Source organism: Aulonocara stuartgranti (assembly GCF_965226115.1).
Source record: "Aulonocara stuartgranti genome assembly, chromosome: 16".
Taxonomy (NCBI): Eukaryota; Metazoa; Chordata; class Actinopteri; order Cichliformes; family Cichlidae; genus Aulonocara; species Aulonocara stuartgranti.
In genome coordinates, this window is record NC_138952.1 from 13,639,485 (window position 1) to 13,666,257 (window position 26,773).

Below are 26,773 nucleotides of genomic sequence, written 5' to 3' on the forward strand. Positions count from 1 at the left end.
AGGGAAATCTGAGCCATGACTAGGGATGGGTACCGGTGTCGGTTCTGACATAAATGGTAGTAACCAGACCGAAAAGCAGTGCACATTTCGGTGCTTTATTTCGGTGCTTTTTTTTTCTTGAAATGTCATACACTTTGGATTCTAACCAATCATTTTACCTTTGCAAGCGTAGTAGGCGTGCCCAGGTATGTAGATTATTTTAGAGCAGAGCTACAGATTAAAAATGCCCTAGGCAAAGCGGTCAAAGTCTGGCTGTACTTTACAGCAAAAGATGCAAACTCAGCAGCCTGCTTTAAGGTGATACTGTGCAAAGGAGGTAACTCCTCGAATCTGATGAAACACCTGGCAACGTATAGCATTTTGTTAAAAGCCGAGAAATGCGCCGTATTTGATAGCTTGCTGCGAGACCTCACACCGGGCACATCTACTGCGGGTGGGTTGCCTGTTATCGGACCCGGAGTTAGCAACATCCCCCAAAAACCTGAAGAGGAGAGTCCTGGCCCCTAGCCCTGCCAGTGTAGCAGAAATGATGACTCTCTGCGTGAGTAGCTTAATGTTGTTCGTGTGTTATTTACGTTGAGTAGGCTAACCACGTTATTACATTAATGCACGTAAGGTGAACTAGCAAACACCGTCGTAGTTACATGCGGCTGTCTTCTTGTTTGATGGCAGATACTCCCTTCACCATGGCCAAAAAGGCTAAAATGACCAAAGAAAAAGTGGAAAACAGCTAAACATGAGAGGTTTTTGGACAAAATTGGTGTTTTTTCCATTGATTAAGCACTGCTTCCAGCCAAGAGTGATGCCATAAATCCCCTATAGCTGCAGAAAAGGCTAACGTTATTATCTTTTTACAAAAAAACAGCTAAACATGAGAAGTTTTTGGACAAAGTGTGTGTTCTCCATTCTTTAAGCACCGGTTCGAGCACCGTTTAAGCACCTGCACCGTTTCAAAAGTACCGGTTTGGTACTGGTATCGGATAAAACCTAAACGATACCCATCCCTAGCCATGACTAGTGAGAGAAGGCAACATCCAGTGAAGGGTTGTCTTATATGTTTACAGAGATCTGAATTACTCTTTTATTTCATGGTAAACAAATCCACTTCTTCCTTCTCAGATTTGTCCAAAAACATCTACACAGTGTATAGAAATCAAATTCCCTTTAATGTGTGAGAGACATCAAGTCTCCTGCAAGGATCTGTACTTCCATGATGTGAACCACTCTGATGAACAGCGTGAGATTTTGAGGCTGCAGCAGCAGGCTACTGGCTATTTCAAACAAGCCTACTGTGTATGCAATGCACACTGCTGCCATCATGTTGTCTGTTCGTACTACAATATGTCTGGTAGACAGCTACTGAAAGTTTTTGTGGAGAGAATGATACTTCCAACAATTTCTTCAAGAGCTTGAAACTAGCAAATACTTCATGACTTGGAGAGATATTCTGATTTCCATATACTCATATACACAACTCATATATGTAGTTCTCTTAAACGGGATTCCTTGATGACAGTCAAACATGGCATTTTCCAAAATGCCATGTATGACTGCAGATGAGAGAGATGAACACTCTGCATTCATCTTACATATTATACTAATCTCTGAGAATCCACATACAGTACGTAATTATGTCACCTAATGGTTTACAACATTTTAAAATCTCTGAAAAGTTATGAACCTTTCAGAAGTTTCTAAATAAATCTCTTGAACAAGCTCAAGTTTACCAAGGCAAGACTAACATAGTGACGCAGATCAAAACGCCAGTGCCAAACCAACATCCGTGACGTCCGCCTTTGTTGGTGATTACATGCTGTGACAATGGATAGTATATTATTCACTTAAAAATTATTTTATATAACCTACTGCCTCATCACCCCCAACTGGTCGGGATAGATAGCTGCCCTTCCTTGGGCCTGGTTCTCTGAAGGTTCCTTCCTGTTAAAAGGGTTTTTTCCTTCCCACTGTTGCCAAGTGCTTGCTCAAAGGGTCATTTGGTTGTTGTGGTTTGTCTCTATTGTTGTAGTGTCTTTATCCTATAATATAAAGTGCTTTTAGGTGACTGTTGTTGTGATTTGGTGCTATATAAATAAAAAAGCTTTGAGGACAACAAAATGAATAACAAACTTAAACTTGGCCGGAAATTCCTCTGGCAAGATGCAAAAAACCACAAACATTGAAATAGATTCTCAGTCTGCTCTGGTGAGTTTAGTTGTGTATAAAGCAATAACACTCACCCTCTGTGTGAGAAAATCCCTCTGCAGTGACTTTCCACTGAATCAGCACTCCGAGGAGTGCCAGGACAGGCCACACCCCCATGATCACCCAAGTAAACCAGCACACTGGCTTCTTGGGATCCACCTGCAAAAAATACAGTTCCAGTGTCAGTTATATCCTTAACTGCTGATCAGTTAAAGAATTTATCTTCTCCATTTCCTCCCAATTTTAATGATTTTTTTCTGTAAGCTTTTTCTTGCCAAGTGCCTGAGCACAGAGGGTGTGCAGACTTAGTGCAAGTCTTTAAGCCAGCTGAGGCAATTATTTGATATATGCTCTATAAATACAATTGATATGACCTGGCAAGGCCTTTATCGACATTCCGCACTTGAAGAAAAGTATTTGTAGTCCTGTTTCTACTAACAAAAAGAACACACCTTTTTTCAAAATATGTTTTACATCTCCTTTTAGTCTGACACACATATCACTGGAATATGTGTTTCAGAATATGGACTATGTCAGAATTACATATTCCATAACAAACAAGTTTTTTTAATAACTTTTATAATATCTGTCTTTCTCACAAACATGTACTCGGAAAGATGCACAGAAGCATACCCTGATGTTCTTACCTTGAGTCTCTCATAAACGTAGTGTACCAAAGCGAACAGCTCTATAAAATAATCCACGGTTACGGTTATGATGGCAGAGCCAAATGTGGCAGTGGAGAGGGTGACAAAGCAGCGCTGCCACTGTAGTGTGAGGACAGCAAATAGTGTCCCAGAACCCAAGAGAATACCCAGAGGAACCCACACTGTTCTGGGGTGGTAGAACTCCTCCATGACCTAAGAGAGACAGGAAAAGTGTTCCATTTTGCTTTTTTGTATGTGAATCAATTTGGGATCATAATCTAAATGCTATTTCAGAGTTAAGAAAAAAATAACCCTACAATTGTACAATTTTACAAAACCTACATTTCCTCAAAACTCACTGCAGAAGTGGCACATGGACAAATATAGACCTCTAAATTTTGGTGCTGAGATTGCAATGAAACAACTGGGCACATTTTCATGAAACTTGTTGGAGGGGAGAATCATGGGAAAAATAACCCGGGACATTTTTGTGTGGATTGTTCCAGGAAAATATCTAAACATGCATGATGGATTTGTTGACAATGTCATGTTTTCATGTATAGTTTATTTTACAAAAATTACAGATACATAGTAATGGCATGCAGTTAATTTATACACCTTTACTCTATAGACAATGAAAACTACTTTCTTATCCTTAGCTCCAGTGTTATTCATGCAATATAAGTAATACTGATATATCAAATGCATGTATTGTTTAATAATTTGGCTTACACACATAATTCTTAAAAATAGGCAAATTACCACCAGTGATGCAACTCCAACCAGCAGGCCCAGCAGCAGGCCCACCATGAACAGCCCCACACTGCGAACCAGCATCGTCACCAGACCACACAGGGTCCCGATGCCCAGGCCGATGCCCACGGACGCCTCCACACTCAGCTGAGTGTCCATCACCCTCTCCTTATAGCATAGCATGAAGATGACCACAGAGCCAAACATTAGGCCTGTTAGAAACAACACGGCCTTGAAGCATCGATAGCCTGGAGGACAGATGGAAAATAAACCAATGTGAAGATATGACCAGCATACAAATGCATAAAATCTACACACAAGCCTGAGGGGAAAAAAACACAGAATTTAAACACATCAAAGTGACAAGATGAGACACAAAAAGCAACAGTACAGTTCAACTTCAGGGGTCTTCAGTTTGAAACTATGGCGCACGTGTAGTGCACATCAATGAAGTGTGAGCAATCTGAAAACAGCAGCAGAAGAGGTCCAGAGATGCATGAAATTCCATCTCGTCAGGTTTTCTTACAAAACTCAAGGTTTTAGTTTAATTAAGTCTACAATTTCCCTTTTTAAACTGAAATCTGGTATCCTATACTTGAGTCAAAAAAACATGTCCAATTATGATTACATTAATTTAATATTTCTGTGAGTGAGACTCAAGAGAAATACAAATAGAAAATGCAGCACCTCCAAATCTGAGGCCATGGTCCTCGGCCAGAAAAGGGTAGAGTGCCCACTCCCGGGTCAGGCAGGGATGAGTTCCTGCCCCAAGTGGAGGAGTTTGAGTATCTCGGGGTCTTGTTCATGAGTGACGGGAGAAGGGAGCGGGAGATCAACAGATGGATTGGTGTGGCGGCCGCAGTGATGCGGATGCTGTACCGGTCTGTCTTGGTGAAAAAATAGCTGAGTGTAAAAGCGAAGCTCTCAATTTACCGGTCGATCTACGTCCCTACCCTCACCTATGGTCACGAGCTGTGGGTAGTGACCGAAAGAACGAGATCGCAAGCGGGTGACTGGCCTCTCCCTTAGAGATAGGGTGAGAGGTTCGGCCATTCGGGAGAGGCTCAGAGTAGAGCCACTGCTCCTCCACATCGAAAGGAGCCAGTTGAGGTGGTTTGGGCATCTGACAAGGATACCCCCTGGGCGCCTCATGGGTGAGGCATGTCCCACCGAGAGGAGGCATCGGGGCAGACCCAGGACCCCTGGACAAGCTGGAGGAGGTGGCTGGGGAGAGGGAGGTCTGGGCTTCTCTGCTGCCCCTGCTCCGGATAAGCGGAAGAAAATGAATGGACGGATGGATGATTGTAATAAAATACAGATTTTTTTTTTTTATCTCTGTTGTACTTTTTTTTGTAAACTCCTCATGTTTTGCAAAACAAACCTGTACATAATGGAGGGAAATGGAGATCATTTTTGGATTCAGCACCCTAAAAAACATCAAGTTTACCAAAAATATCCCATGCAGCTGAAAAAAAAAAAAAAAAATATATATATATATATATATATATATATATGTATTTGCAGACCTGTGAAAACCTTTTGGTTTCCAAATTTTGATTCTTCTTAATTTGAACATGAACTTACATTAATTATTGTGTTATCTGTCTTCATCATTGGCCACACTTACTGAAAAATCTAAAAGCTATAGACTACTTTAAAGAACATTGATTTAGTGAGACATAAACATTTACAGCTGCTGATGGGATGGATGATGCCATGACTGTGGCAGAACAAAATTACATTTTTAATGGAACAGTAAAAACCATTAGTGTATATCAGCAGTAAGTGCCACAGGTATTTGTTTCCCGATTTAACATTTTGCTTTGGTTCTGTAATTACACCGCACTGTTTTCTCCATTCAGCCCAGTGATTAACTATATGCTGTTTGTGGTTTTGCAAATGGCTCTTGAAATTAAAAGGATCTTATCGTATTTCATTTGAAAAGATAAAATATGCCAGGGAGAAAGCATAATGAACAGAGAAAAAAAATAATGATAAACAGCAACCACGCTATGGTGGGCAAGAAAGAGAGAGGCACTTCCTCTCCGCAGAATGGTGAGAAGCGATAAACTCGCTCTATAAACATTTATGAAATTGCTTTAAAATATGATCATCATCATATTACTAAAGGTCATCCACATTCATTAGTCAGCAGGCTCGCTGAATAGAACAGCTGCTCTTTCCCCCCATATGTTCCCTCTTGTCCTTCTTGGCTTTCTTTCCATCTTAAAGTGTTTTAACTCAATGAAAACAAAGAAAAAATACTCTGAAAGATTAAAGGCTCGTCTTATCAATAGTTTAAATCTCCTTGTCCTGTTTCTATGTTTATTAACGTTTGTGTCCCCCTTTATGTCGACTCAGTAGCTCCGTCTCTCTGACTGGGCTCTGTCTCGAGGGGACCCAACGTCAGATTGTTATCTTTGTGTAATCAGGCATTGCACAGCTGAGTCAAACAATGCTCCTCTTCTCATCCTAACCACCATCCGTGCTCCTCCCCCCTTGTGACCATACCTCATTTATTTGACACACTTCTTGTAGCTTCCTTTATTCCTTCCCCTCTGTCGTGTGTGTTTTCCTAGATACCTTTCAGTTGCTGTGTGCAGTGAAAGCCACTGTATTCATCACAGCTGTTTGCACTTCTTCTGTAACAGAATGCCTCAAGGGGTACAAGTCCTGACACGGAGTAATTCAAGCATTTCCATAACATCTACAGCTAGCAGAAAATGTGTTTGGTCAGCAGCTGTCACAAATCCGCAACAATATTCTTTCATATTTGATGGTCCCCATAAATCAGCAAACAAATTCTAAAATAAATTGTTTTTCCTTTACTTCTGCCATCTTTTCCTCTTCTTTCCCTTCATTAGGCTGCTATCCTTTCAACAGTTCTGCTGCTGCACCTTTTTCCCATCCCTCCCACTCCCTTCATTCCTCTTCTCTGCTCTCCCTACTTTCCCTCCATCAAACCCTCCCATCTGTTCACGCATGTCTTTCGACATTTTTCTCTGCTTCATCCATCTTGTTCCAATAACATCACTCATCATTTCCACCACAACTTTGTAATTCTGACTCAAATAAATGACAGCTAACCCTTTCTTCCTAACTCATTGGAGGTAAACTAAATTCTGCAGTACCAAGAGGACTTTATCAGCAGGGAGAATCAATCTTCCTGCTGATAACGGTTTTCTTCATATTGTTCAAATGTGACTGCGGGGTTTCCAAGAAACATCAACAATATGCTCTGCATCTCATTTGCAGAAGAGTGATTATAGCTCCGAGAGTGACAATGCATGGAGTCAAACAGAGAGACAAACAGACTAGTAGGACTGAGGAGGTAAAGAATTTGAAGTAAAATTATGCTGTCGTGTATTTGATGTCTCTTATTTCTTGCTGTTGATTTTATTGGCAGGATGTAAGAAACGATTTTTGGTGACACCTTCGATCACAGCCAGCACCATGCAGCATAATAACAGTATACACTTTTATCCTAATATAAAAATAAGAACATGTACCTGTACCGTATGCAAAAATTTTGAAACAAGGACATCACATTTTGGATTCTTACTAAATGAATGTGACATTTAAAAAAAAAAAGAGTGATGACTTCTGCAGCAGTTCTTTATACACATTTCAAAGGTTTTGAGCTAGTCTTCAGGAAAAGTTCTCCAGGCTTCTTGAAGGACATTCAGAGTTCTTCTTTGGATACTGAATGCCTTTTGTTCCATTCTTTGTCAAAATGATCCCACATTAAATAAGTAACAAGTTGCTTTATCTGTAGATGCAACACCAGTTCCTCCCTTGAATTAGGTACGTTTTTTATGTTTGAAAGATTCATTGGTCAGTCTTAAGTTTAAAAAAAAAATAGATGTAAATAAATAAAAAGGTACTTAGAATGAACTGAAAAACAGCCATTTTTCAGTTAAAAGCTTTAAAAGACCTTTAGAAAGCCTAATGAACTATCGCTCGAGGCCACTTTAAAAACAATACAATAAAGTCTGGCTCCTTGTCAGAAAATATAAAGAAATGATGGGCAAATTGAGACTTTAAATCTTACAGCAGTGCTTTAAGATTGCAAAACAAGGATCACAATGCAATTTGTTTTCACATTTCTTTCAAATTGAACTGTATAACTAACCAGTAAGGAGTTATGCTTACAATTAGTGGTTCAGCTTAGGTTGATCAGAAGAGTCATTTGCCCCTCCCAAAAAAACGCCAAAAGTCTGCTCTTGCAATATCTTTGAATAACAGTGTGATATACCCCTTTTTAAATAAAAGAAACATTATGTGTTTGCTGTCAAATTTCTTAAAAAAAAAAATCCCAGGGAGCCTGACTCACACTAGTGTATTACTGGTGTATACAGTGAATGTTAATGCTTTTTATGTGCTCTCAATCCCTCCTTGTGCATTTGCACGCAACGAGCCTTCTCAGAGGTTCAACATATTCAACATACATCAATATTCATCCAAAAAACAGCATACAGGTTGTTCTGGGGCTCTTGCAGGTTGGGGCAGCTGCTCCCTGATTGCACCTGACATCTCCAATCGACTGCAGGATTAATCCAGACAAGGGGCTTCTCTGCTTAAAATCCTATAGATCTGCCTACAGCACCAAAACTTTATTTACTATCCTAGTGGCAACAATCAAATGCAGATCAGGCGCATAATAATATTTTTTTTTCTTTTAAGCATGAAATATGGCTCAATACACAAGTTTGTGTTCTGCAAACTTTCGTAAATCATATAATTTGCTTCAAATTATTCAGGTTAAAAAGGGAAAAAAACCTCCTAAAAATACATATGTAATGAGACCTGCCACAAAAATAAACATGCCTCTGCTTTTCAGTCACTAAATTGACACTGTGTGTTTCCTGTAAATACTGACAGTAGTTTATCTTTTGTTTATTTGTTTTTTCATTGTCAAAATAGATTTTCCACCGGCTTACAAACAGACCATTTCTAAATCTGACTCCAATTTCATGTGTTTTCTTTGACTGGATATTGACCATGCAAGACTACCAAAAAAAAAAAAAAGAAAACCTAAATCATTTCAAGGATTTCATACCAGAAAATATATCTATGTTGGATAAATTCTTTGTTTCACCGGCAGCTGCACGTTTCAGGCTTAAATACACACCTGTGAATTTGAGGAATTACTCCTTTATTGTGTTGTGTGATTTCATTTGTCTGTACACAAAACACTGTATGCAAAAGTAAGATCACCTCTCCTATGGAAGAAAGAAATCATTGTGGAAAGGTTGATGGATATCACATCACATCAATATCAATAAATGCATAAGAAAAGTGTCTTCTCGGGTACAGAAAGTACAGAAAAATCCCAGTTTAGTAGGCTATGCATTTGATCTTATGTGTATTCATTCCTACAGGCCGTGCCAAACTATCATTAACTTGCAGAAAGCAGAGAAGATGAAAATTTCCGGCACTTAAATGAAAAAAATAGCTGCAAGTGAGTATTTCTCACATTAATCATTCCTTTAGATAAACAGGGAGATCGCTTTACCCTGATTATTTATTGATTACACATTCCTGTAATGACTTTGCATCCAAACTAATTAGAGTGACCCCTCACTTATGATCCAATAAAATGCAGTCTCTCTCTCTCTGAGCACAAAACTAAGCCTCAATAAGGACTTCGTTCTTTAATGAATGGACCTGTGCAAATGTCTTCAAATGTCCAGACATTTGAAGACACAGAGGAGATTAAAAAAAACACACAACAGGAGGTCTGCTGCCTTTTTGGCACGGCACTTTTTATTAATTGCAAAACTTTGTGCAAGTTTAAAAAAAAATCAGTATTCCTACAACTTTTAGTTAAAAGAAAAAGAAACATGACTTAGAATAAGAAGCGGAATGACAGCATGTTTTAGTCTGATCGCGATCGCTTTAATATCTGGATTTTACTTGAGCTCAGTCCACGCTGTGTGTTCGCCATGTTTTAGTGCAACTCATTCACCAAAGTGAAGCAAAAACACACACCCACTAAAGTCACAGTAGTCTTTGCTGCTGTATGAGAACTCAATATTGACTCACAGAGTCAGAAACAAGAGAACTACACTGTAGTGCCCTTAAATCAATAATATACATAGACCAGCAGAGCAGGATGAACTGAAAATGATGAGTAGGGATTTCATGGGGTTTTGGCACCATGCTTTAGCAATTTTTTAATCAGCGTTTGTACATAAAAATAAATTGACTCGCAACGTTTCCATTGTTATTACTGCTGCTGGCAGATGGCCACACAGAAGGGCTCTAGTCTGTATGCAAGAGAGTTGCTTTGAGGTAACTTAGAATTAGAGCATAATGGATGAAAGAAAGTCATATATTGATCTTGGATACATTTTAAGATGATTCTATCTTTATAATATTGGAGGTTTACTTTGACATTTCCAGCAATTTGTAACCTTGCTGTCTTTTTTTCTCTCTTTTTCCATAAACTAATATAATTGGCTGTTCAAAGTGCTTCATATTTAAGATAGAAACTGCTATTAAAATTTTCATTAATGTTGATTTCTTTCTTTCTTTCTTTTTAGTTAATCACTTACCAAAGAAGCAATAGATGATTCCAAAGAGGCAGCACATGGAGCAGACCACAGAGGGCACAATCTCATATCTCCTCTCAATCTCCTGGTCACACCTCAGCCCCACCTCAGCCAAGCCAAACAGCTGGCTTGTGGAAGTCATGGTGGATAAAGTGGAGGCGACGGGGTCTAAAGGAGAGAAGAGGGTAGGGGGAAGGGATTGAGGGGGTTTGAAGGAATTTCTGGATCAGTGGGCCTCACCCACGGAGACGTGTCTAAGGGCGGGACAGAAAAAAAGAATGATGGAAAGAGAGGGCAACAGTGAGAAGGGATGAGGAAAAGAAAGAGAGAATTATTATTGATTGTTCATTTTAAGTACTCAGCTCTGAGTGCTGACTATACACTAAGCATGCTCCATATTTCTGAAAAAAGAAACATCTCAGCACAACCATGAGTACTGCTGCAGATAAAATGCAATTCAGCCACTATCATTCACTTGGCTGTACAGTATAAAGTTCGACCAGTTGCAGGAGCTATGCAACACACACACATATTCAAGTTGTTGCCATGGAAAAAAACAACAGAATGAATTTGCATAAATTTGCATGGCGTGGGAAATTTGCGACACAAGTAAGAGGCTGTTTGTAGACCTCTTATTTGTACGCCAGAGCTAAGGTTTACGAAACGATTAATGTAAAAACCCCTTAATAATTTCACATCAGTGCTTGTGCCTGCACTCTGCCACTGATCTGTTCACTCACTGAAATATTACATGAACTCTTCTCTAAAACCATTCATTCTGCGAACATTTCACATGACCTAAAAGAACAAATATTCCTTGTTTTCAACAAATACTCTGTGTTGTAACTTTTTCAGATATTCTACTGGGCTTTTAAACCATTTACCCAGGTTAAGAATATACCGATCCTGTAACACCTAAATCTAAAATTAGTATTTTAAGTAACCAAATTTATGATTTAATGAAAATAAAGATTTTTGTAGATTTAGGTATATATTTCTCTGACATAGAAAAACAAGTTGATAATTCACAAAGTCCATACTTCAGTATAACAATATAGTGTTGAACAGAATAGAATAGAATAGAATAGAATAGAATAGAATAGAATACAATACAATAGAAAGCCTGTGTTGTGACTGTACTGAGTGAAACCAGAATATAATGACAATATTAGGATACTACTCCTGATTAAATAAAGTAATAAACACATATAAATAGATATATAAAAAATAAGCATAATTCATATGCATGTATAGAAAAGCATAGACAAAAAATAATGCACAATTAAGTATAGATAACTAAATCCAAAGTTCAATGACTAATGTAAAAGCAAGGTTATATTGTACTAGTAAATCAGTGTTATTACTATGTATATTACTATACATAGTATATAGTGGTTATCACTGTTGCCTCACAGGAAGAAGGTCCTTGGCCTTTAATACTTTCTGTGTGGATTCTGCATGTTCTCCCTGTGCCTGTGTGGGTTCTTTCTGGGTACTGGGACCCTCCCAAAGTCCAAAAACATGGTTAGGTTAACTGGTGATTCTAAAGTGGCTCTAGATGTGAATATGAGTGTGAATGCATGCCTGTCTATCTATTTGTGTTAGCCCCGCTACAGACTGATGAGCCGTCCCCTTCTCTCCTGCTGTCATAGCTGGGATAGGCGAGGCGGATAAGCAGAAGAAGATGGGTGGCTATGTGTAATTGACTTTAATTTGTAAATACACAGGGTAGGTGATGCATTGGATGCTCTTAATATTATGTTATGAGAAGCTATTAAGTTCACAGTTTGCTTTCTAGGAGATGTGCCTTTGCATAATGTACCATATTCTAGCGCTGATAACACGGTCTCCTTGATAACTTCATTCTTAATGAATCTTCTTTGTGCCACAAAAACACACAAGGAGATCAGCTCCATCTGGTGTCAAACACACGCTGTTCAGAAACTCCTTTGTCATATGTTTCTTCAAGCGATTGCGGGCTTTTGTAGGATTAAAATGTGCATGACTTCCACTTTGGTCTTTTTAGAAGCATTTCTGCTCTCAGGTGATAAACTGATCAAAGTTAGTTATGTTTCACAGACTTTGAGCAAAGTTAGCTGAGGGGAATGTCAGTCAATTACAGTGTCAAACTCTGGCCTGACATAATAGCATACAGAACATTCCAGTTTCAGAAATAAAAAGTAGCACTGAGGCATCTTCTAAAAGTCCATTTCAAATCAATTTTGAAAAGAAAGGAAAAAAGAAACATACAATTGCAGTGTAAAGCGTGAGATTCATGGATCATTGACTCGCGCTATTAGCCAAACACCCACATAGAGCTCCACACTTATTCAGGCACCAAACCCCAATGGTTTCATTTCCAGCTGAGACGCAAATTAAGGCCTACTAAGACACACTCAACTGTGGATACGTTTAAAGGAAGCATTATTGGACTATTTTACTGTGCATTGTCGTTATTTCACGGAAGAACGGCTGCAGTAGTTTATCAAGCTGTTCAAACACTTTCTAAAGCAATTCAGGCACTTTCTAAAGCTGTTCTTCACACAGATTATTGCTTTTCAGCTGTGTCCACTGACCATATGTGAATTCATGTCATCTTGGTCAGAATCTGCAAATCTTAAGCTTTTTGTCAAATGAAGTCCCAGACTTACTAAAAGACTTAAAAACGATACACGGTCATACATTAAAATGTAAATCCTGTACAAATGGGAACTATTTGTTCTACATTCTCTGTACTGGTGGAACTGAGGAGACTTAAATTATTTTACTGTGTGTTATATTGTCCTAGGTACAGTATAGTTCAGTAGTTCTGCTACCAGTGCACATCAGTGTAATGGAGTCTGCTCTCTTTATAGTCTCCTAGGGATGCATGCTAAATTTTAAGTTCTGTTACTCTGGTTCCTTCACCTTTTTAAGGCGTTATCCTTCAGTTCAACTCTCCTGTCATATCCAAGCATGGAAGACATACTCACACACGCTCTGCCTCTCCTGGCTTTATATTTAAAAGAATGCACACATGTATGCAAATGTAACCTGGGCAGATACACATTCATATTACGCCTGATTACACAGAAAAGTAAGCCCGTGCTCTTTAGTAATAAATTAGCGGGTGATGATGATGCACTGTGGCAAGCAGACTCAACTACATGCACGCACAAGGTGATGTTTAGCATCTTAACACGTCTGGAGTGCACAGTCGGCCTGCTTTTCGACGTTTTACGCTATGACATTATGTATTGTAGGAAAGAAGCGTGACACAGAAAAAAGACATCACAAGAAATGAAAATGGAATAAAATTTCAATCTGGATTAAATGTTACTTGTAAATATTAAGTCTCACCACCTGCAGGGAAAATAAGATAAAGAGCATATTAGCCCTTCATCTTGTGGCTCGTGTCGAGGAGGGAAATTATTTTACTGCTATTGTTAAATAATTGTCATTGCATTAATAATATAATCTGCAGCATGGATATTGCATTCCAAGGTTTAAACAGTGTCTCTTTCAGAAAGACTGAGTTGCAGGCTGACAGGAAGTTGTATGCAGAAGTGAAAGCAGGAAGTTATTTTGAGCCGCAGGCTAAGACGAGGCTTTAACAATGTAACAGATAGCTTTAAGAAGGCCTTAAGCAGCTATGACTATTTTATACACAATGCATATCTGTGCTTATTAAAGAGTTGGAGCTCGGTCAATTAATTGGGGGTCGGAAGCTTTGTTCGGCGCGATGTTCGGACAATCTATTGTGCAAGTGACTTGGAGCCATAGAAGGAATTGCAATACATGCTTACAAAACACTTATATATCAGATCATTTTATATTAAGGTTTTAGTAGAGGTTCTTGATTAAAACATTTATTTAGTAGAAGACATACACATAGTCTCAGTGAGCTTCTGGTCTGGTAAAAGGTCAGAAGTGCAACAGGTGAATTGAGAAAGAGCATTTGAGGACGAGACACAGACAGTAGGTGAAGAGGTGACACAAAGAGCATGTGAGGTCAACACACACACACACACACACACACACTTTAAGTTAGATTTATTTAGAGGAGAGGTTAGTTATGTTTGGCTGTAACTGCAAAATTGTCTTGGTAAAAGAGGAACCGTTTCTTGGTGTCTCGGCAAGAAAGAGGAACAAGACAAGAACTGAAAGGTAGACAGGAAGGGCTAGCCATGAAAATAGAAGATGATTTTCTAGGTGAAAAGTCATGATGATGTTGATCTGATCTATGTATAAAATGTATCTGTGACGCATGAAGGGGCGTCAGTAAACAAACCCTGATGCTATAAAATATCTGTTCATGCTTTGATTAAGTCGAAGACTACTTCCTGTCTGCGTACAGAGTTGTCTTCCCACGCGTGTATTCATTAAAATCATCGTTTGACTTCACCCGGCCGGATCGGTGTGGTTATTCTTCGATCACCTCTTGTACCCTTCCTCAATATTGAATCTTAACATTTGGGGGCTTCGTCCGGTTATTGAGGAGGGAGAGTTGGAGGTTTGGACGGAGAAATCCGGGGTCTTAGGTGGTCTGACGGGCAGACATGAATTCCAGTGGTCTAAGTGAGTGGGCATAAGCCGGCTTATCCAAAAGGTAAGGCACTACCTGTTGAATTATTTCCAAAGTGTGCCAAATTGGATATGATAAAATTTAAGTCTACTCACTGAAGTTACTGGTGGATGTCTGTTTTGATTTTGATGAAAATCTCATGAGTTGAAGCAGTTAGAGTTCTGCTAAGAAGAAATGAAAGTAGTTAAGAGTCTGATAAGAAAAGTTTAAATACTGGGTTGAAGTCCCAAAGAAATTGAGTTAGAGTCTCAAGTAGTTTGGTAGGGAATTGGTTATTGTGTTGGTTAGAGTCCAAATTTGGTCATAAGAGTGGACCTGAGCGGTCATTTTGTGAGTTGGAGTCTCCATTTGACCACTAGGTTGCACCTGCTTCAGTTATACACTTGTTTCGGGTGTTGATTGTTGTTTCAAAGTATTATAAATTATTCTAGAACGGCAGTTCGAGTCTGCTAGGAAGCGCAGAGCCCGGAGGTTACGCTCCCTCCTTGTCGTGGACGCGCGACATTGACCTCTCGGCGAAGAGGGTTAGTTCAGTGTGGTTTAGCTGTGGGGTACAGGGCATCCCGGAATTAAGCTAGGAGTTAGAGTCTCCTTACCGTTTGCAACGGTATCTGCGCTTTTTTGGCCAGCAGAAGTGGACTTCGGGCGTGTAACTTTAACCTAAAACTTCAAAAAGTTTGGGTTGGTTGACGCTTTTAAATTGAGTTAGGGATTTTAGAAATGAGGCCAGAAACAGTTAAAGTCTTGAGATTGGTTAATTGATCGCAAAAAACTCAGGGAGTTTATCGGTTAAACTGTTATGTTAAATTTGTCGAAATTCGATAGGTGTTAAAAGGTTTAAAATCTGTGCAGTTGTAAATATAAGACGTCTCTGTAATAAAAAGATCTCTGTGGGTCGAGTCAGCAATGCACTGACTGCCTGCTGCTATTCTTAGATGAAGAGTGTGTGTGCATGCAAATGAGGCAGCTGATGCAGAGCGCATGAGAGGACTATGCTTTCGGTTTTGTGTGTCATTCAGCTCTATAACTATTGTTTGCAAATGTGGATAAATGTCTGCAATTAAAATGCTGGCTTAGTAAATAATAACATTGTGAATATATGAATGGTGACAGCGTTTCAAAATAGAATATAAGAATTGTTTGTGTTTAAAACCAACGTTTAGGTAAAGAAGATTTAAGGTGGATTTGAAGGCATAAACAAAAAATAAAAGGGTTACAGTCTGCAAGGGTTGTTAATTCATGAGCTGACTGGATGCAGAGTAAGTGGAGTGGTCATCCTGAGAGGATTGAATGATGCTCTAACTCTGTGGTCAAGTCAGACATAGGCTTTAAGCAACCATGAGCCACTAATAAGCGTGACAAATTAATGAGTATGTGTAAATTGAACTTGTTAAATAGCTTTGATAGGAGTAACTCAATGAGCACGCAATAAAGTGGACTTTTTAGGGGCAGTTTATCACTGACACCATAAAAAGCAACTTAATTAGTAGTTCAATAACAAATTGTAAAGATAACCTTTGTTATTTGATAAGAGAGAGAAAATTCAGGTTACATATAGTGAATAAATAAGGAAATGTTAATCTCTGCGTCATTCCACACTGAAATTTCAATTGTAGGGGATCATTTGGAGGTGAATTGTGTAGGACACGGGGAGACAGAAGAATCTCCCCATGAGTTTTCGGTGTGCATAGAAATTGAGGAGGCTGAACTGGAAGCCTGCCTGGGTCGTTGTTTTTGTTTATTTGAGGGTCTGCTGGAAGTTTGTGAAAACGACCACCTTGATATGTGGGAGCCTTCTCGGGCAGCGATTTTTTGTTAAACCTGTGGCAGGCTGTGCAACATGGAGAAAGCTTTGACATAATGTCATAAAGGTGATTTCTTGGTTTTAGATTTATTAGTACGGGATGCTTGAGGGTGTGTTGCTGTAAAGTATATAAGGGACGCGCAGCGCCGTTAATGGGTTTAAAATAAATGAAAAAACACTAATCCGAGGAACTATTGGAGAGGTAAGTATACGGAGGTGAGCGCGTTGCGCATAAGGGTTGCTGGTGTCATATATTAACACTTTGAGGGCGAATAATTTTGATTGAGTGTCAACGCTTGAGAACGCGAGGACAGCGTCTAAAGTGCTGGGTTAAACTTTGTGTATCACCGAGCAGGGGAAGAGGAGCCAGTGGTTGCGAGAACAGCGAGACGAAGACTGAAACCGAAAGTTAAGCGTGTCTGGGTGACCTAGACCAAGAAGGTGGAGTCGACCAACGCCATTGGAAGAGGTAAGTCTGTGTTTCAGAGAATGGCTGACAGCTCGGGTGCGACACCTAGTGGGAAAAGGGGATGCAAACCTCTGAAGGATCAGCTTGAACAGCTTAAGAAAGCTATTCGTTTGGCTTCACCTGGAGTATTAAAATCAGCAGAGAAAGAGTGCCAAGCGATGGAGGTTGAGGTAAGTAAACCTATTACATCCCAACAGAAAGGGCTGGGTGATAAAATACCTCTGAGCTTGGTGTTAAAAACTGAAGGAGAAGTGTATGGACAAATGCATGAGGCCCTACGTGCGTCCATAGAGGCATTAACGGCATTGGAGGTTATAAAGCAGAGAGTAATGCAGGGAGGGCCAGAAGAGGAGAATGAAGACCGTGCGACGTCATCAGAAGAAGAAGACGATGAGGAGGACGAAGATGGAGGAGCTGAACCTCAACCAAGTACAAGCCTAATTTTGAGGAAAAGAAGTGTGAAGAGAGACCAAGCACAGAGACGGCCCATATTTAAGAGCTCAAAGGGGAAAGGAAAGTTGAGGAAGAGTAGAAGAGTGAGTTTTGAACAAGGAGCTCCTGACCCTGGTTTAAATCTGCCTCTAATAGTAGGTCCAGAGAACGAACCAGTTTATCGCGCCTATAAGGTGAGAGATTTGGAAGCATTGGTTAAACAACTTCCACCAATAACCAAGGGAGAACATTGGGAAGGAGAAGAATTAGCGCTGGGCGACTTTCGCGCCTTGGCCGGACGTTGTATGCTGGGTGGTGGGTTAGCAGATGTAGAGCAGATAGCTCAAACAACCAGATATGCAAATGACCTACAATACCATGAGGTGCAGAATGACTTAGCAGATGCAGTCCGGGAGAAGTACCCAACTCCTAACTCTGGAGCCATTCCAAAAATTATTTGGGATCCCAAAAAGAAACCCAGAGAGTGTTTAGCTAAAGCAAAGGAACAATGGTTGTTAGAAACAGGAATACATCCGGGGAAGGAGGGTGAAAGTAGAGCGTGGTTTCGTTCGGCAGTGCTGGCAGGGCTGCCCAACCAGGTTGCAGTTGACTTGGAAAAGAACCCAGATTTTGCCGTTGCAGACTCGGTGCAGTGGGAGAGACATGTGACCCACAGACTTCAGCAGGAACAGGATTTGACGAACAAACAAAAGAAAGAGTTAGATGAAGCACAGGCGCAGCTGCTTAGGCTGCAGCTGGGTGAGGCTCGCGAAAAATATAATGCGAAGAAAAAAGAACCGAAAGAACTAAATAAGACTATAATGGTGGCAAGGCCTCAGCCCGATCCTGTGCCTGACTGGCCAGATCAGGATCCGGGTCTCTACCCTGATGACCGTTGGCCCGCCAATGCACCAAGGCAGCGTCAACCCGTAGGGAATTGGGGAACCGGTGGACCGCAGAGAGGGCGTGGTGGATCCGTGAGGGGAGGACAAAGGGCTCGGAATCCGGGGAATCCTGGCAGTGTGTCTTGGACTGGCTGTTACAGCTGTGGAGCAGAAGGACACTGGTCCCGAGAATGCCCTGAATCGCAGTGAAATTATCAGAGGCGAGGCTATCAACCCCAGGCACGAGGAGGCCCAAGACAAAGAGTTGCTTACAGGGGAGCACATCAAGCTCCAAACCCGAATGCAGCACCAGCCCCCCAGTACCCAGTAGCCGACTGGGGCTGGGAGGGGGAGCAATACTGACGGAGCCCGGAGAAACCGAACAGCGTGGGAACGGCAGAACCCATGCTGTCGATGACCGCGGAAGGCACTGAATTGCCCTTCCTGGTGGATACTGGAGCAACATACTCAACATTGAAAGACACACCAGACAGTGCAACACTCTCCTGTCACACAGTTAATGTGGTAGGCTTTTCCGGGATTCCAATGACACTGCCATTGACGGATCCAGCATTGACAAAGCTGGGAAAACAGACTTTGAAGCACCAATATGTGGTGTCCTCACAGGTGCCTGGAAAATCTCATGGGCAGGGACCTGCTTGTGAAACTGGGATCACCTTCAAAGACTCAATATTTAGTCCAGAACTCTGAACAACCCACTGCCGAAATCTACTGGGGGAGGCTAGTGGAAGAAGGCATTCTGAGACATTATCAGCTGTGGAAACCCTGGATAATGAGCCTGGCCGTCTATTCCCCCCGCGAGATCCTTTCCACGTTACACTCTTTTATGATAGGGAAGATAACGATATCTATCGGGAACAGTTCCAGTCTGATCTTGAGGGACAGACGTGGAATGTGCAGACACATAACATTTATGTTGGACCAGAAGGTGTGGCCGCGGCTGTGAAATTTACTGAGGAACAACTGCCTTGGTACAATGTGGGAGAGGATTCAACCCCTCACATTACATTGGCGGTCCACGAGGGTCATGGGCCAAGAGATCTGGGACCAATGGTCAAGCGGGCGCTGGACAACGCATGCTGGCAAAGCACCCAAATTCCAAATGTCTGGTATGCACCAAAATGTAAAATATATCGCATAACTTGTTTGTCCAACGATGCAGTGATCTTAGAACATAAAGAAATCTCCAGAATACATGGCAGGGAAAGAATGGATCATCCTGATGCAGTAGCTGAGCTCTCAAAATTGCCTGGTACTTTGTGGTCCGCAGGGCCCACAGATGTAGGTCTAGCTAACTGTTCGCCTGTCCTGTTCCAGCTGGAGTCTGACATACCATTTCACATGTATTGACCTAGCGAATGCATTCTTTTGTCTCCCACTGCACGAGTCACTCAGAGACATTTTCTCATTCACATACAGAGGCCGCAAATTTAGGTACACACGCCTACCACAAGGCTTTGCACTCTCACCAGGAATTTTTAATCAGGTGTTGAAAGAGGCATTGTCCCCATGTCAACTGCCAGGGGGCTGTACATTAATAGAGTATGTTGATGATCTTCTTATTGCAGCCCCGTCAGCAGCGGCCTGTACGGTAGCATTGCTCGTGGTGTTGAACAGATTGGCGGAGTGTGGCTTCAAAGTGAGCAAAGAAAAACTGCAGTTGGTCCGGCCAGAGGTAACATTCCTGGGCCGGGTGATCGCACACAGATCAGTGGGGTTAATGAACACACACAGAGACCAAATTCTGACACATCCAAAACCAAGAACTGTGAAGGAGTTGCTTTCCTTTCTTGGCTTGACAGGTTACAGCAGGCAGTTCATTCCGAACTATGCGGGTAAAACGGCCCCTTTAAGGGACCTGATCAAGAAAGTTGGTGTTCGAAATCTGAAGGCTGAATTGCCTTGGACGCCGGACACAGAGACAGCGTTCATTTCACTAAAACAGGATTTGTCAAGAGCCACAGATCTGGCCACACCTAACTATGATGAGGCATTTTATCTTGATGTTTCAGAAACAAAGGGAGTTGTGAATGGTGTGTTGTTTCAGAAAAAAGGGGGAGGTAGGGATGTACTTATGTATGTTAGCATAGGATTAAATTCAACAGAAGCAAGGCATCCCACATGCACACAACACGCAGCAGGAGTAGCAAAGATAATTCAGAAAACAGCACATATAGTGAGGGAACACCCACTGAAAGTGCTTACTACACACAGTGTAGTGGCCTATGTGAACTCACAGGCATTCACAATGACTCCACTGACGCAACAAAGGTTCAGCAAAATTTTAGAGGCGCCAAATTTGATATTCACACATGAAGGAATAAATATGGCAGACCTAATGGGGTCAGGAGAACCACATGACTGTATTAAGAAAGCCCAAGTTGAAGGAAAAATCAGGGAAGACCTAAAGGCAGAGCCCATACTTGGAGCTGAGGATTGGTTCACAGATGGATGCTGCCACAGAGAGGAAGAAGGATTGAAAGCGGGCTATGCAGTAGTCTGTAGAGTAGGAACTGAGTTTCAGGTGAAAGAAGCAGGAAAAATTGAGGGACAACAGTCGGCCCAGAGAGCTGAAGTGATAGCCCTAACTTGAGCCTTGAGGTTGGCTAAAAACATGAGAGTGAACATCTACACTGACTCAGCATATGCGTTTGGAGCAGCTCATGTGGAACTGGCTCAGTGGAAGAGAGCCGGGTTCAGGACGGCCACTAATGCACCCATCTGTCACAAAAAGGAAATGGAGGAATTGGAAAAGGCCCTGGAGGACCCAGACGAGGTAAGTATTATAAAATGCAAAGGCCACTCACAAGCAGACAGTATGGTGGCAAGAGGAAATCAGAAAGCTGACGAAGCCGCAAAGGAAGCAGCGGGCTACAAAGGACAGAGACAACTGGTGCAGGTAACCCCAGAAGAGGAGGTTAGCACTAACAGCATGGAAGAAGTTAGACAGGCTCAGGAGGAGACATCCCCAGAGGAAAAGGGGGTGTGGGAAAACAAAGGAGCCTGGCAAGATGGCGGTTTGTGGAGGGGGCCAGATGGGCGTCCCGCTTTAACGGCCAAAATGGCGGAACAAAAGGTGAATGAGGCTCACGGGCTTGGTCACGTGGGAGTGAAACAGATGGAGAGAAATTTGTGCCGATGGTGGCATCCTGATTTGAGAAGGATGATACTGGAAAAGGCCAGAACGTGCCTAATTTGTGGGGCACACAACCCAAAGCCAGCAGTAAAACCTGAAGCTGGTAAGTTTCTCATGCCAGGAAGGCCAGGAGAAGAGGTCGTGATTGATTATACCGACATGATTGATACAGGCCCAGGTGGGGTGAGGTATTTGTTGGTGTGTGTGGATGTTCTGACTGGATGGCCCGAAGCATGGGCGACCAAATGTGAAGATGCGAAAAGTGTGATTAAGTGCTTAACCAATCATTACATTCCAAGGCATGGGTTTCCCAAGAGAATTAGATCAGACAATGGTACTCACTTCAAGAATAAAGATTTGCACGAGGTAGAGAGGATGTTGGGAGTGCAACATAAGTTCGGGACGGGCTATCATCCTCAATCTCAAGGAAAGGTAGAGAGGATGAACCTAAATTTGAAAAACAAGTTGGCTAAAATTTGTGCGCAGACAGGGCTAAATTGGGTCGCAGCCCTGCCCATTGCTTTGATGACCATAAGATGTTTATGATGATGTTAACTTTGTATTTCAGGTGCAGTTATAACTATTTTATACATATTGCATTTTGTGCTTTTAAAGGAGTTGTGGCTCAAATTTGTCTCTGGAGGGTCACGAGCCTTTGGCTAGCGCTATGATTAGCCAATCTACTGTGAGGATAATATGAGTTCATGAAGGATTGCACACGCTTACAGACACAGAGTTAAGAAACACACATGACAGTATTGATTCCAGGCAAAAGGCCCTAAATTCATTTAGCTTTTAACTGAACTTAAAGAAGGACCAAAGAGGAAGGAAAGCATATATTTTGGTTAAGTCTGATACATTAGAATTAGAAGGTATTGTTACATTAAGGGAGCAAAATGAAATAAAAAGGTTATACCAAAACAGGTGATAACATAGGAAATGTGAGGTTTTAAAATGAAGTTAGTGTTAACACATAGGAGTTGTTTCAAGGCAGCATTTAGCTATGATGAAATGTATACAGGGGTAATTGCTTATATGCTTAAACTTAATTGATTAAAGTGGTTGTTTTCTTTTGGAGTAGATTAACTTGCAGCAGCGACAACTTGTGCACAGGATGTTGATGATCAGATAAGGGAAAGTAGAGCGAGTAACTGGACGTGAAACCAGCGCTTAAAGAATTTTAAAGTGATGAGTAACGTTGAAGAGTATACATAAATACAAGTCAATAAGTTAAGAAGATAATTAGGATCAGGCTTTTGATTAAAGAGTCCCAGATAGGATAAGTTAGGGAGATGCAGGAAAGGTGTTTTGTTTCTTTTGCAGAAGATCGATCTCGGCGACCACAGGAGGGGCGAGGATCCTGGAGATCTCGAGGTTCGAGACCACCAGAGAAGGGTCTGCGTGAGGACACAATGTATTGTGACCTCTGGTGTTCCAGAGGTCAAAAGAGGGAGTGTCGAGGAGGGAAATTATTTTACTGCTATTGTTAAATAATTGTCATTGCATTAATAATATAATCTGCAGCATGGATATTGCATTCCAAGGTTTAAACAGTGTCTCTTTCAGAAAGACTGAGTTGCAGGCTGACAGGAAGTTGTATGCAGAAGTGAAAGCAGGAAGTTATTTTGAGCCGCAGGCTAAGACGAGGCTTTAACAATGTAACAGATAGCTTTAAGAAGGCCTTAAGCAGCTATGACTATTTTATACACAATGCATATCTGTGCTTATTAAAGAGTTGGAGCTCGGTCAATTAATTGGGGGTCGGAAGCTTTGTTCGGCGCGATGTTCGGACAATCTATTGTGCAAGTGACTTGGAGCCATAGAAGGAATTGCAATACATGCTTACAAAACACTTATATATCAGATCATTTTATATTAAGGTTTTAGTAGAGGTTCTTGATTAAAACATTTATTTAGTAGAAGACATACACATAGTCTCAGTGAGCTTCTGGTCTGGTAAAAGGTCAGAAGTGCAACAGGTGAATTGAGAAAGAGCATTTGAGGACGAGACACAGACAGTAGGTGAAGAGGTGACACAAAGAGCATGTGAGGTCAACACACACACACACACACACACACACTTTAAGTTAGATTTATTTAGAGGAGAGGTTAGTTATGTTTGGCTGTAACTGCAAAATTGTCTTGGTAAAAGAGGAACCGTTTCTTGGTGTCTCGGCAAGAAAGAGGAACAAGACAAGAACTGAAAGGTAGACAGGAAGGGCTAGCCATGAAAATAGAAGATGATTTTCTAGGTGAAAAGTCATGATGATGTTGATCTGATCTATGTATAAAATGTATCTGTGACGCATGAAGGGGCGTCAGTAAACAAACCCTGATGCTATAAAATATCTGTTCATGCTTTGATTAAGTCGAAGACTACTTCCTGTCTGCGTACAGAGTTGTCTTCCCACGCGTGTATTCATTAAAATCATCGTTTGACTTCACCCGGCCGGATCGGTGTGGTTATTCTTCGATCACCTCTTGTACCCTTCCTCAATATTGAATCTTAACACTCGCTAGAGCAGGAAGAATTCAGTGGTAAGCAGATGTCAGTCTGACATGTAGTCTTATTGAACAGAACAAGAATAAGAACACACCATCAGCAGTGAAAAAAGCAACGTTCTTGTTCAATAAGCGACTGCATAACTATGATGGAAGGAGGAAAGGGGTGGGCCAAGTGAAAAGGAAAAATTCAGCAGTAAAGCTCATACATATATACACACTGGCACTGTAATGGAATATTAATGTAAAACTTAGTAACTAAAGGGTGGTGAGGTTCATAAAGTTAAGGAAAAGTTTCTAGAAAGTTATCTGGTTGGCCACATTCCAAGATTTGAAGTAAAAAAAAAGTAAAAATGTAATAACATGCATGCTCAGTATTGCAAACTTGAAAGAATTAAGCAAGGGTATAATACTGCCAATGCTGCACAAGCCTATAAATTATTCAAAACAGGAAATGTTTAGGAAAGCTTAATCTTGACTTTTCATTCTAAAGGAGAAATATTTACCCTATTCCTTTCTAACAAATCGTTAAAAAAATCTTGACATCCTGAGCTTCAGTTTCAAACCAAAAGAAAAACTGTACTGTTTTACATTCTGTGCAGAGTTGGTAAAAAAAACCCAAAAAAAAACAACAACTGAGAAGCAAATGGAAGACTTCCACTTCATAATTGCCTCCACTCCAGTGGTGAAACAGATTGTGAATGCTGCAGCTTAGTTACACCACAGGCTCTCTGAGTCAGGAGGAAGACCCAACTGAGTATTCATGACAATGGACTCTACCGCAATGCCAAAAAGAATAAGAACATAGTGAAATCTAAAGCTGTCCTTTACTTCTTATTCTGAATCAGAACCCTGTCTACAATTCGAACTACATAAAACGTTGTTGTTTTTGTGCATTTGGTGATTGTTTGCTCTTTATCACATTTGCCAAAAATCTGATAAAGTAAAACTGATTAGTTTGTCAGGTCTGTGTGGAATTCAATTCTTCTCCTTGCATGCATCCAATATTACAGATGGAGACAAAAATGAAGTACTTTGCTGCTCAAAGACACATAAATTCTTGGATGACATGGTGCGTTGCTTAGATACACATTGGTTGCTAACAAGCATGCTAAGCCTGGACTGTTGACACCCCCACAGTCACAAGGAGACATCAGGGAGATACTGTCGCACAACTAGTCGGATTCCAGTGAGTTCTAAAATGTCTCCATCTAATGATTATTTACATTATTTAAGCTCACACAGAAGGAAAATGGTAGGGTTTGAGTACCATCCTTTTATCCAAAGCACTGTTCTAATGTTTAATGTCATATCAGGCTGGTAAATTACATAAATCTTCCATTAACACAACAGCAATCATCCAGCAACCATCCAGTTTCATCCTCAGGTCTGTTTCACTGGGTGATGACTAAGTCCATTAACAGTCAGTGGTGACCTGTTGCCCTGCACCAGCAGAGAAATAGTTGATTAGAAAATAGCCCACCAATAAGGTCAGAACGGGGAAGAGTAAAAACAGCATATTATGCAACAATGTCACGTCCTGTCTGTTGCTATAACAACCAGCGGCGGTACAAGGACCCCGCAAATGGGACAGGGAGCTCGTCTCCAAGGGAATGTGCATTTTAAGAGCCAATCAGTGATGGTTTCTTTGAGGCTCCTGGCAACAGAAAGTCCCGACCTTTGACCCTATTCAGCTCCTCTTTAGAATTCACCAACATAGTAGGACATCCTCTGAACCGAATGCTAGATCAACAGGAGTGTATTATGGCCTCAACAGCCATTTCCTTGAAGCTCCATATGAGAACATGTTTACCTCTGGTACTGACATAGATCGAGAGGTGATGTAATATCCTGTCTACTGATCACTCTGTTCACAGGAACTACTTCAACAACCATAATTATGAATGGATATAAAATACTGCTTGGATATTCAGTGTACCCATGGGACAAATTCTTATGACTTCAGCTTTTCACCCTGAGCCTCAGGCCAATGTAACTGAGTTTGTCCAGTGCTTTTGTTTACTACAGAGAATAGTATGGGGTTTCTCTGTATCATTGTAGGGTCTTTACCTTACAATATAAAGCTCCTCGAGGCAACTGTTGTTGTTGCCCTAATACATCAGCAATAAAGCTGACACATGTGGCAGATGTTATGTATCACTTAGAATTGTGTTCATTTTTTTAGGATAATGGAGAAAAACAAAAAAAAAATGAGGCTATAGATCAGACAGATCATAATACTGCACAGAGAGGTTTTGCATGTAAAGTCTAGAGAGAAACCAAACAAACCTTTTTAGACACAGGATCTGTGACATCGATTTTATCCGAGTTCATTAAGTGAGTTCATTTTTTACTTCAGTGTACCTCACATGTGCTCATTCAAGCACATTATGGCGGCGGATCTTGTGTAATTTGGCATACTTTTGCATTTTCTCTCACTGTTTCCCTTCCAGGGCACACTGTGCCAAGCTTTGCCAAGTTTTCAGCTAACAGCTCTTTCAGAATCATCTTGTTGGTGCACAAATGCTATTTTCTGCCTGTCAAATCGTGTTATCTTTGGCATTCAATAAAATAAATGGGAACAAATTATGGTTTGGTAACAGGCGGCTAGTAACAAGGTGTCTAAAGGTACAATTTAAAATAGATTCTTTGCTAAGTTTTCTGTGTAGACAAAACACAGGTTCATCCCTTTACTGAGGTGCGTTTTTTATTGCTTGAATGATTTCTAAGGTCAGTGCTCAGAGGTATATAAAAAAAAGTCCACGAATTGACTGAGAATTAGTGAAAAAGCAATGTCCAAAGATA

At 40.9% G+C, this 26,773-nt stretch overlaps 1 protein-coding gene and 1 long non-coding RNA gene across 2 annotated transcripts in view; one reads left to right on the forward strand and one right to left on the reverse strand.

The window, feature by feature from the left end:
* The window catches only part of tmem198aa (transmembrane protein 198aa), a 51,680-nt gene that overhangs the window by 14,476 nt on the left and 10,431 nt on the right, over positions 1 to 26,773 (reverse strand). Inside the window, exons 3-6 of the mRNA XM_082508162.1 lie at positions 10,160 to 10,410; positions 3,612 to 3,850; positions 2,850 to 3,062; positions 2,238 to 2,361 (exon numbers count right to left, since the gene is read on the reverse strand). Coding sequence (XP_082364288.1) covers positions 2,238 to 2,361; positions 2,850 to 3,062; positions 3,612 to 3,850; positions 10,160 to 10,298 — 715 coding nt within the window. The 5' untranslated portion in view covers positions 10,299 to 10,410. The remainder of the gene's footprint in view (positions 1 to 2,237; positions 2,362 to 2,849; positions 3,063 to 3,611; positions 3,851 to 10,159; positions 10,411 to 26,773) is intronic.
* On the forward strand, positions 15,589 to 23,910 carry LOC309690615. The gene is made up of 2 exons (XR_014271767.1): positions 15,589 to 16,993; positions 22,790 to 23,910. It is a non-coding gene; the product is annotated as an uncharacterized lncRNA (long non-coding RNA).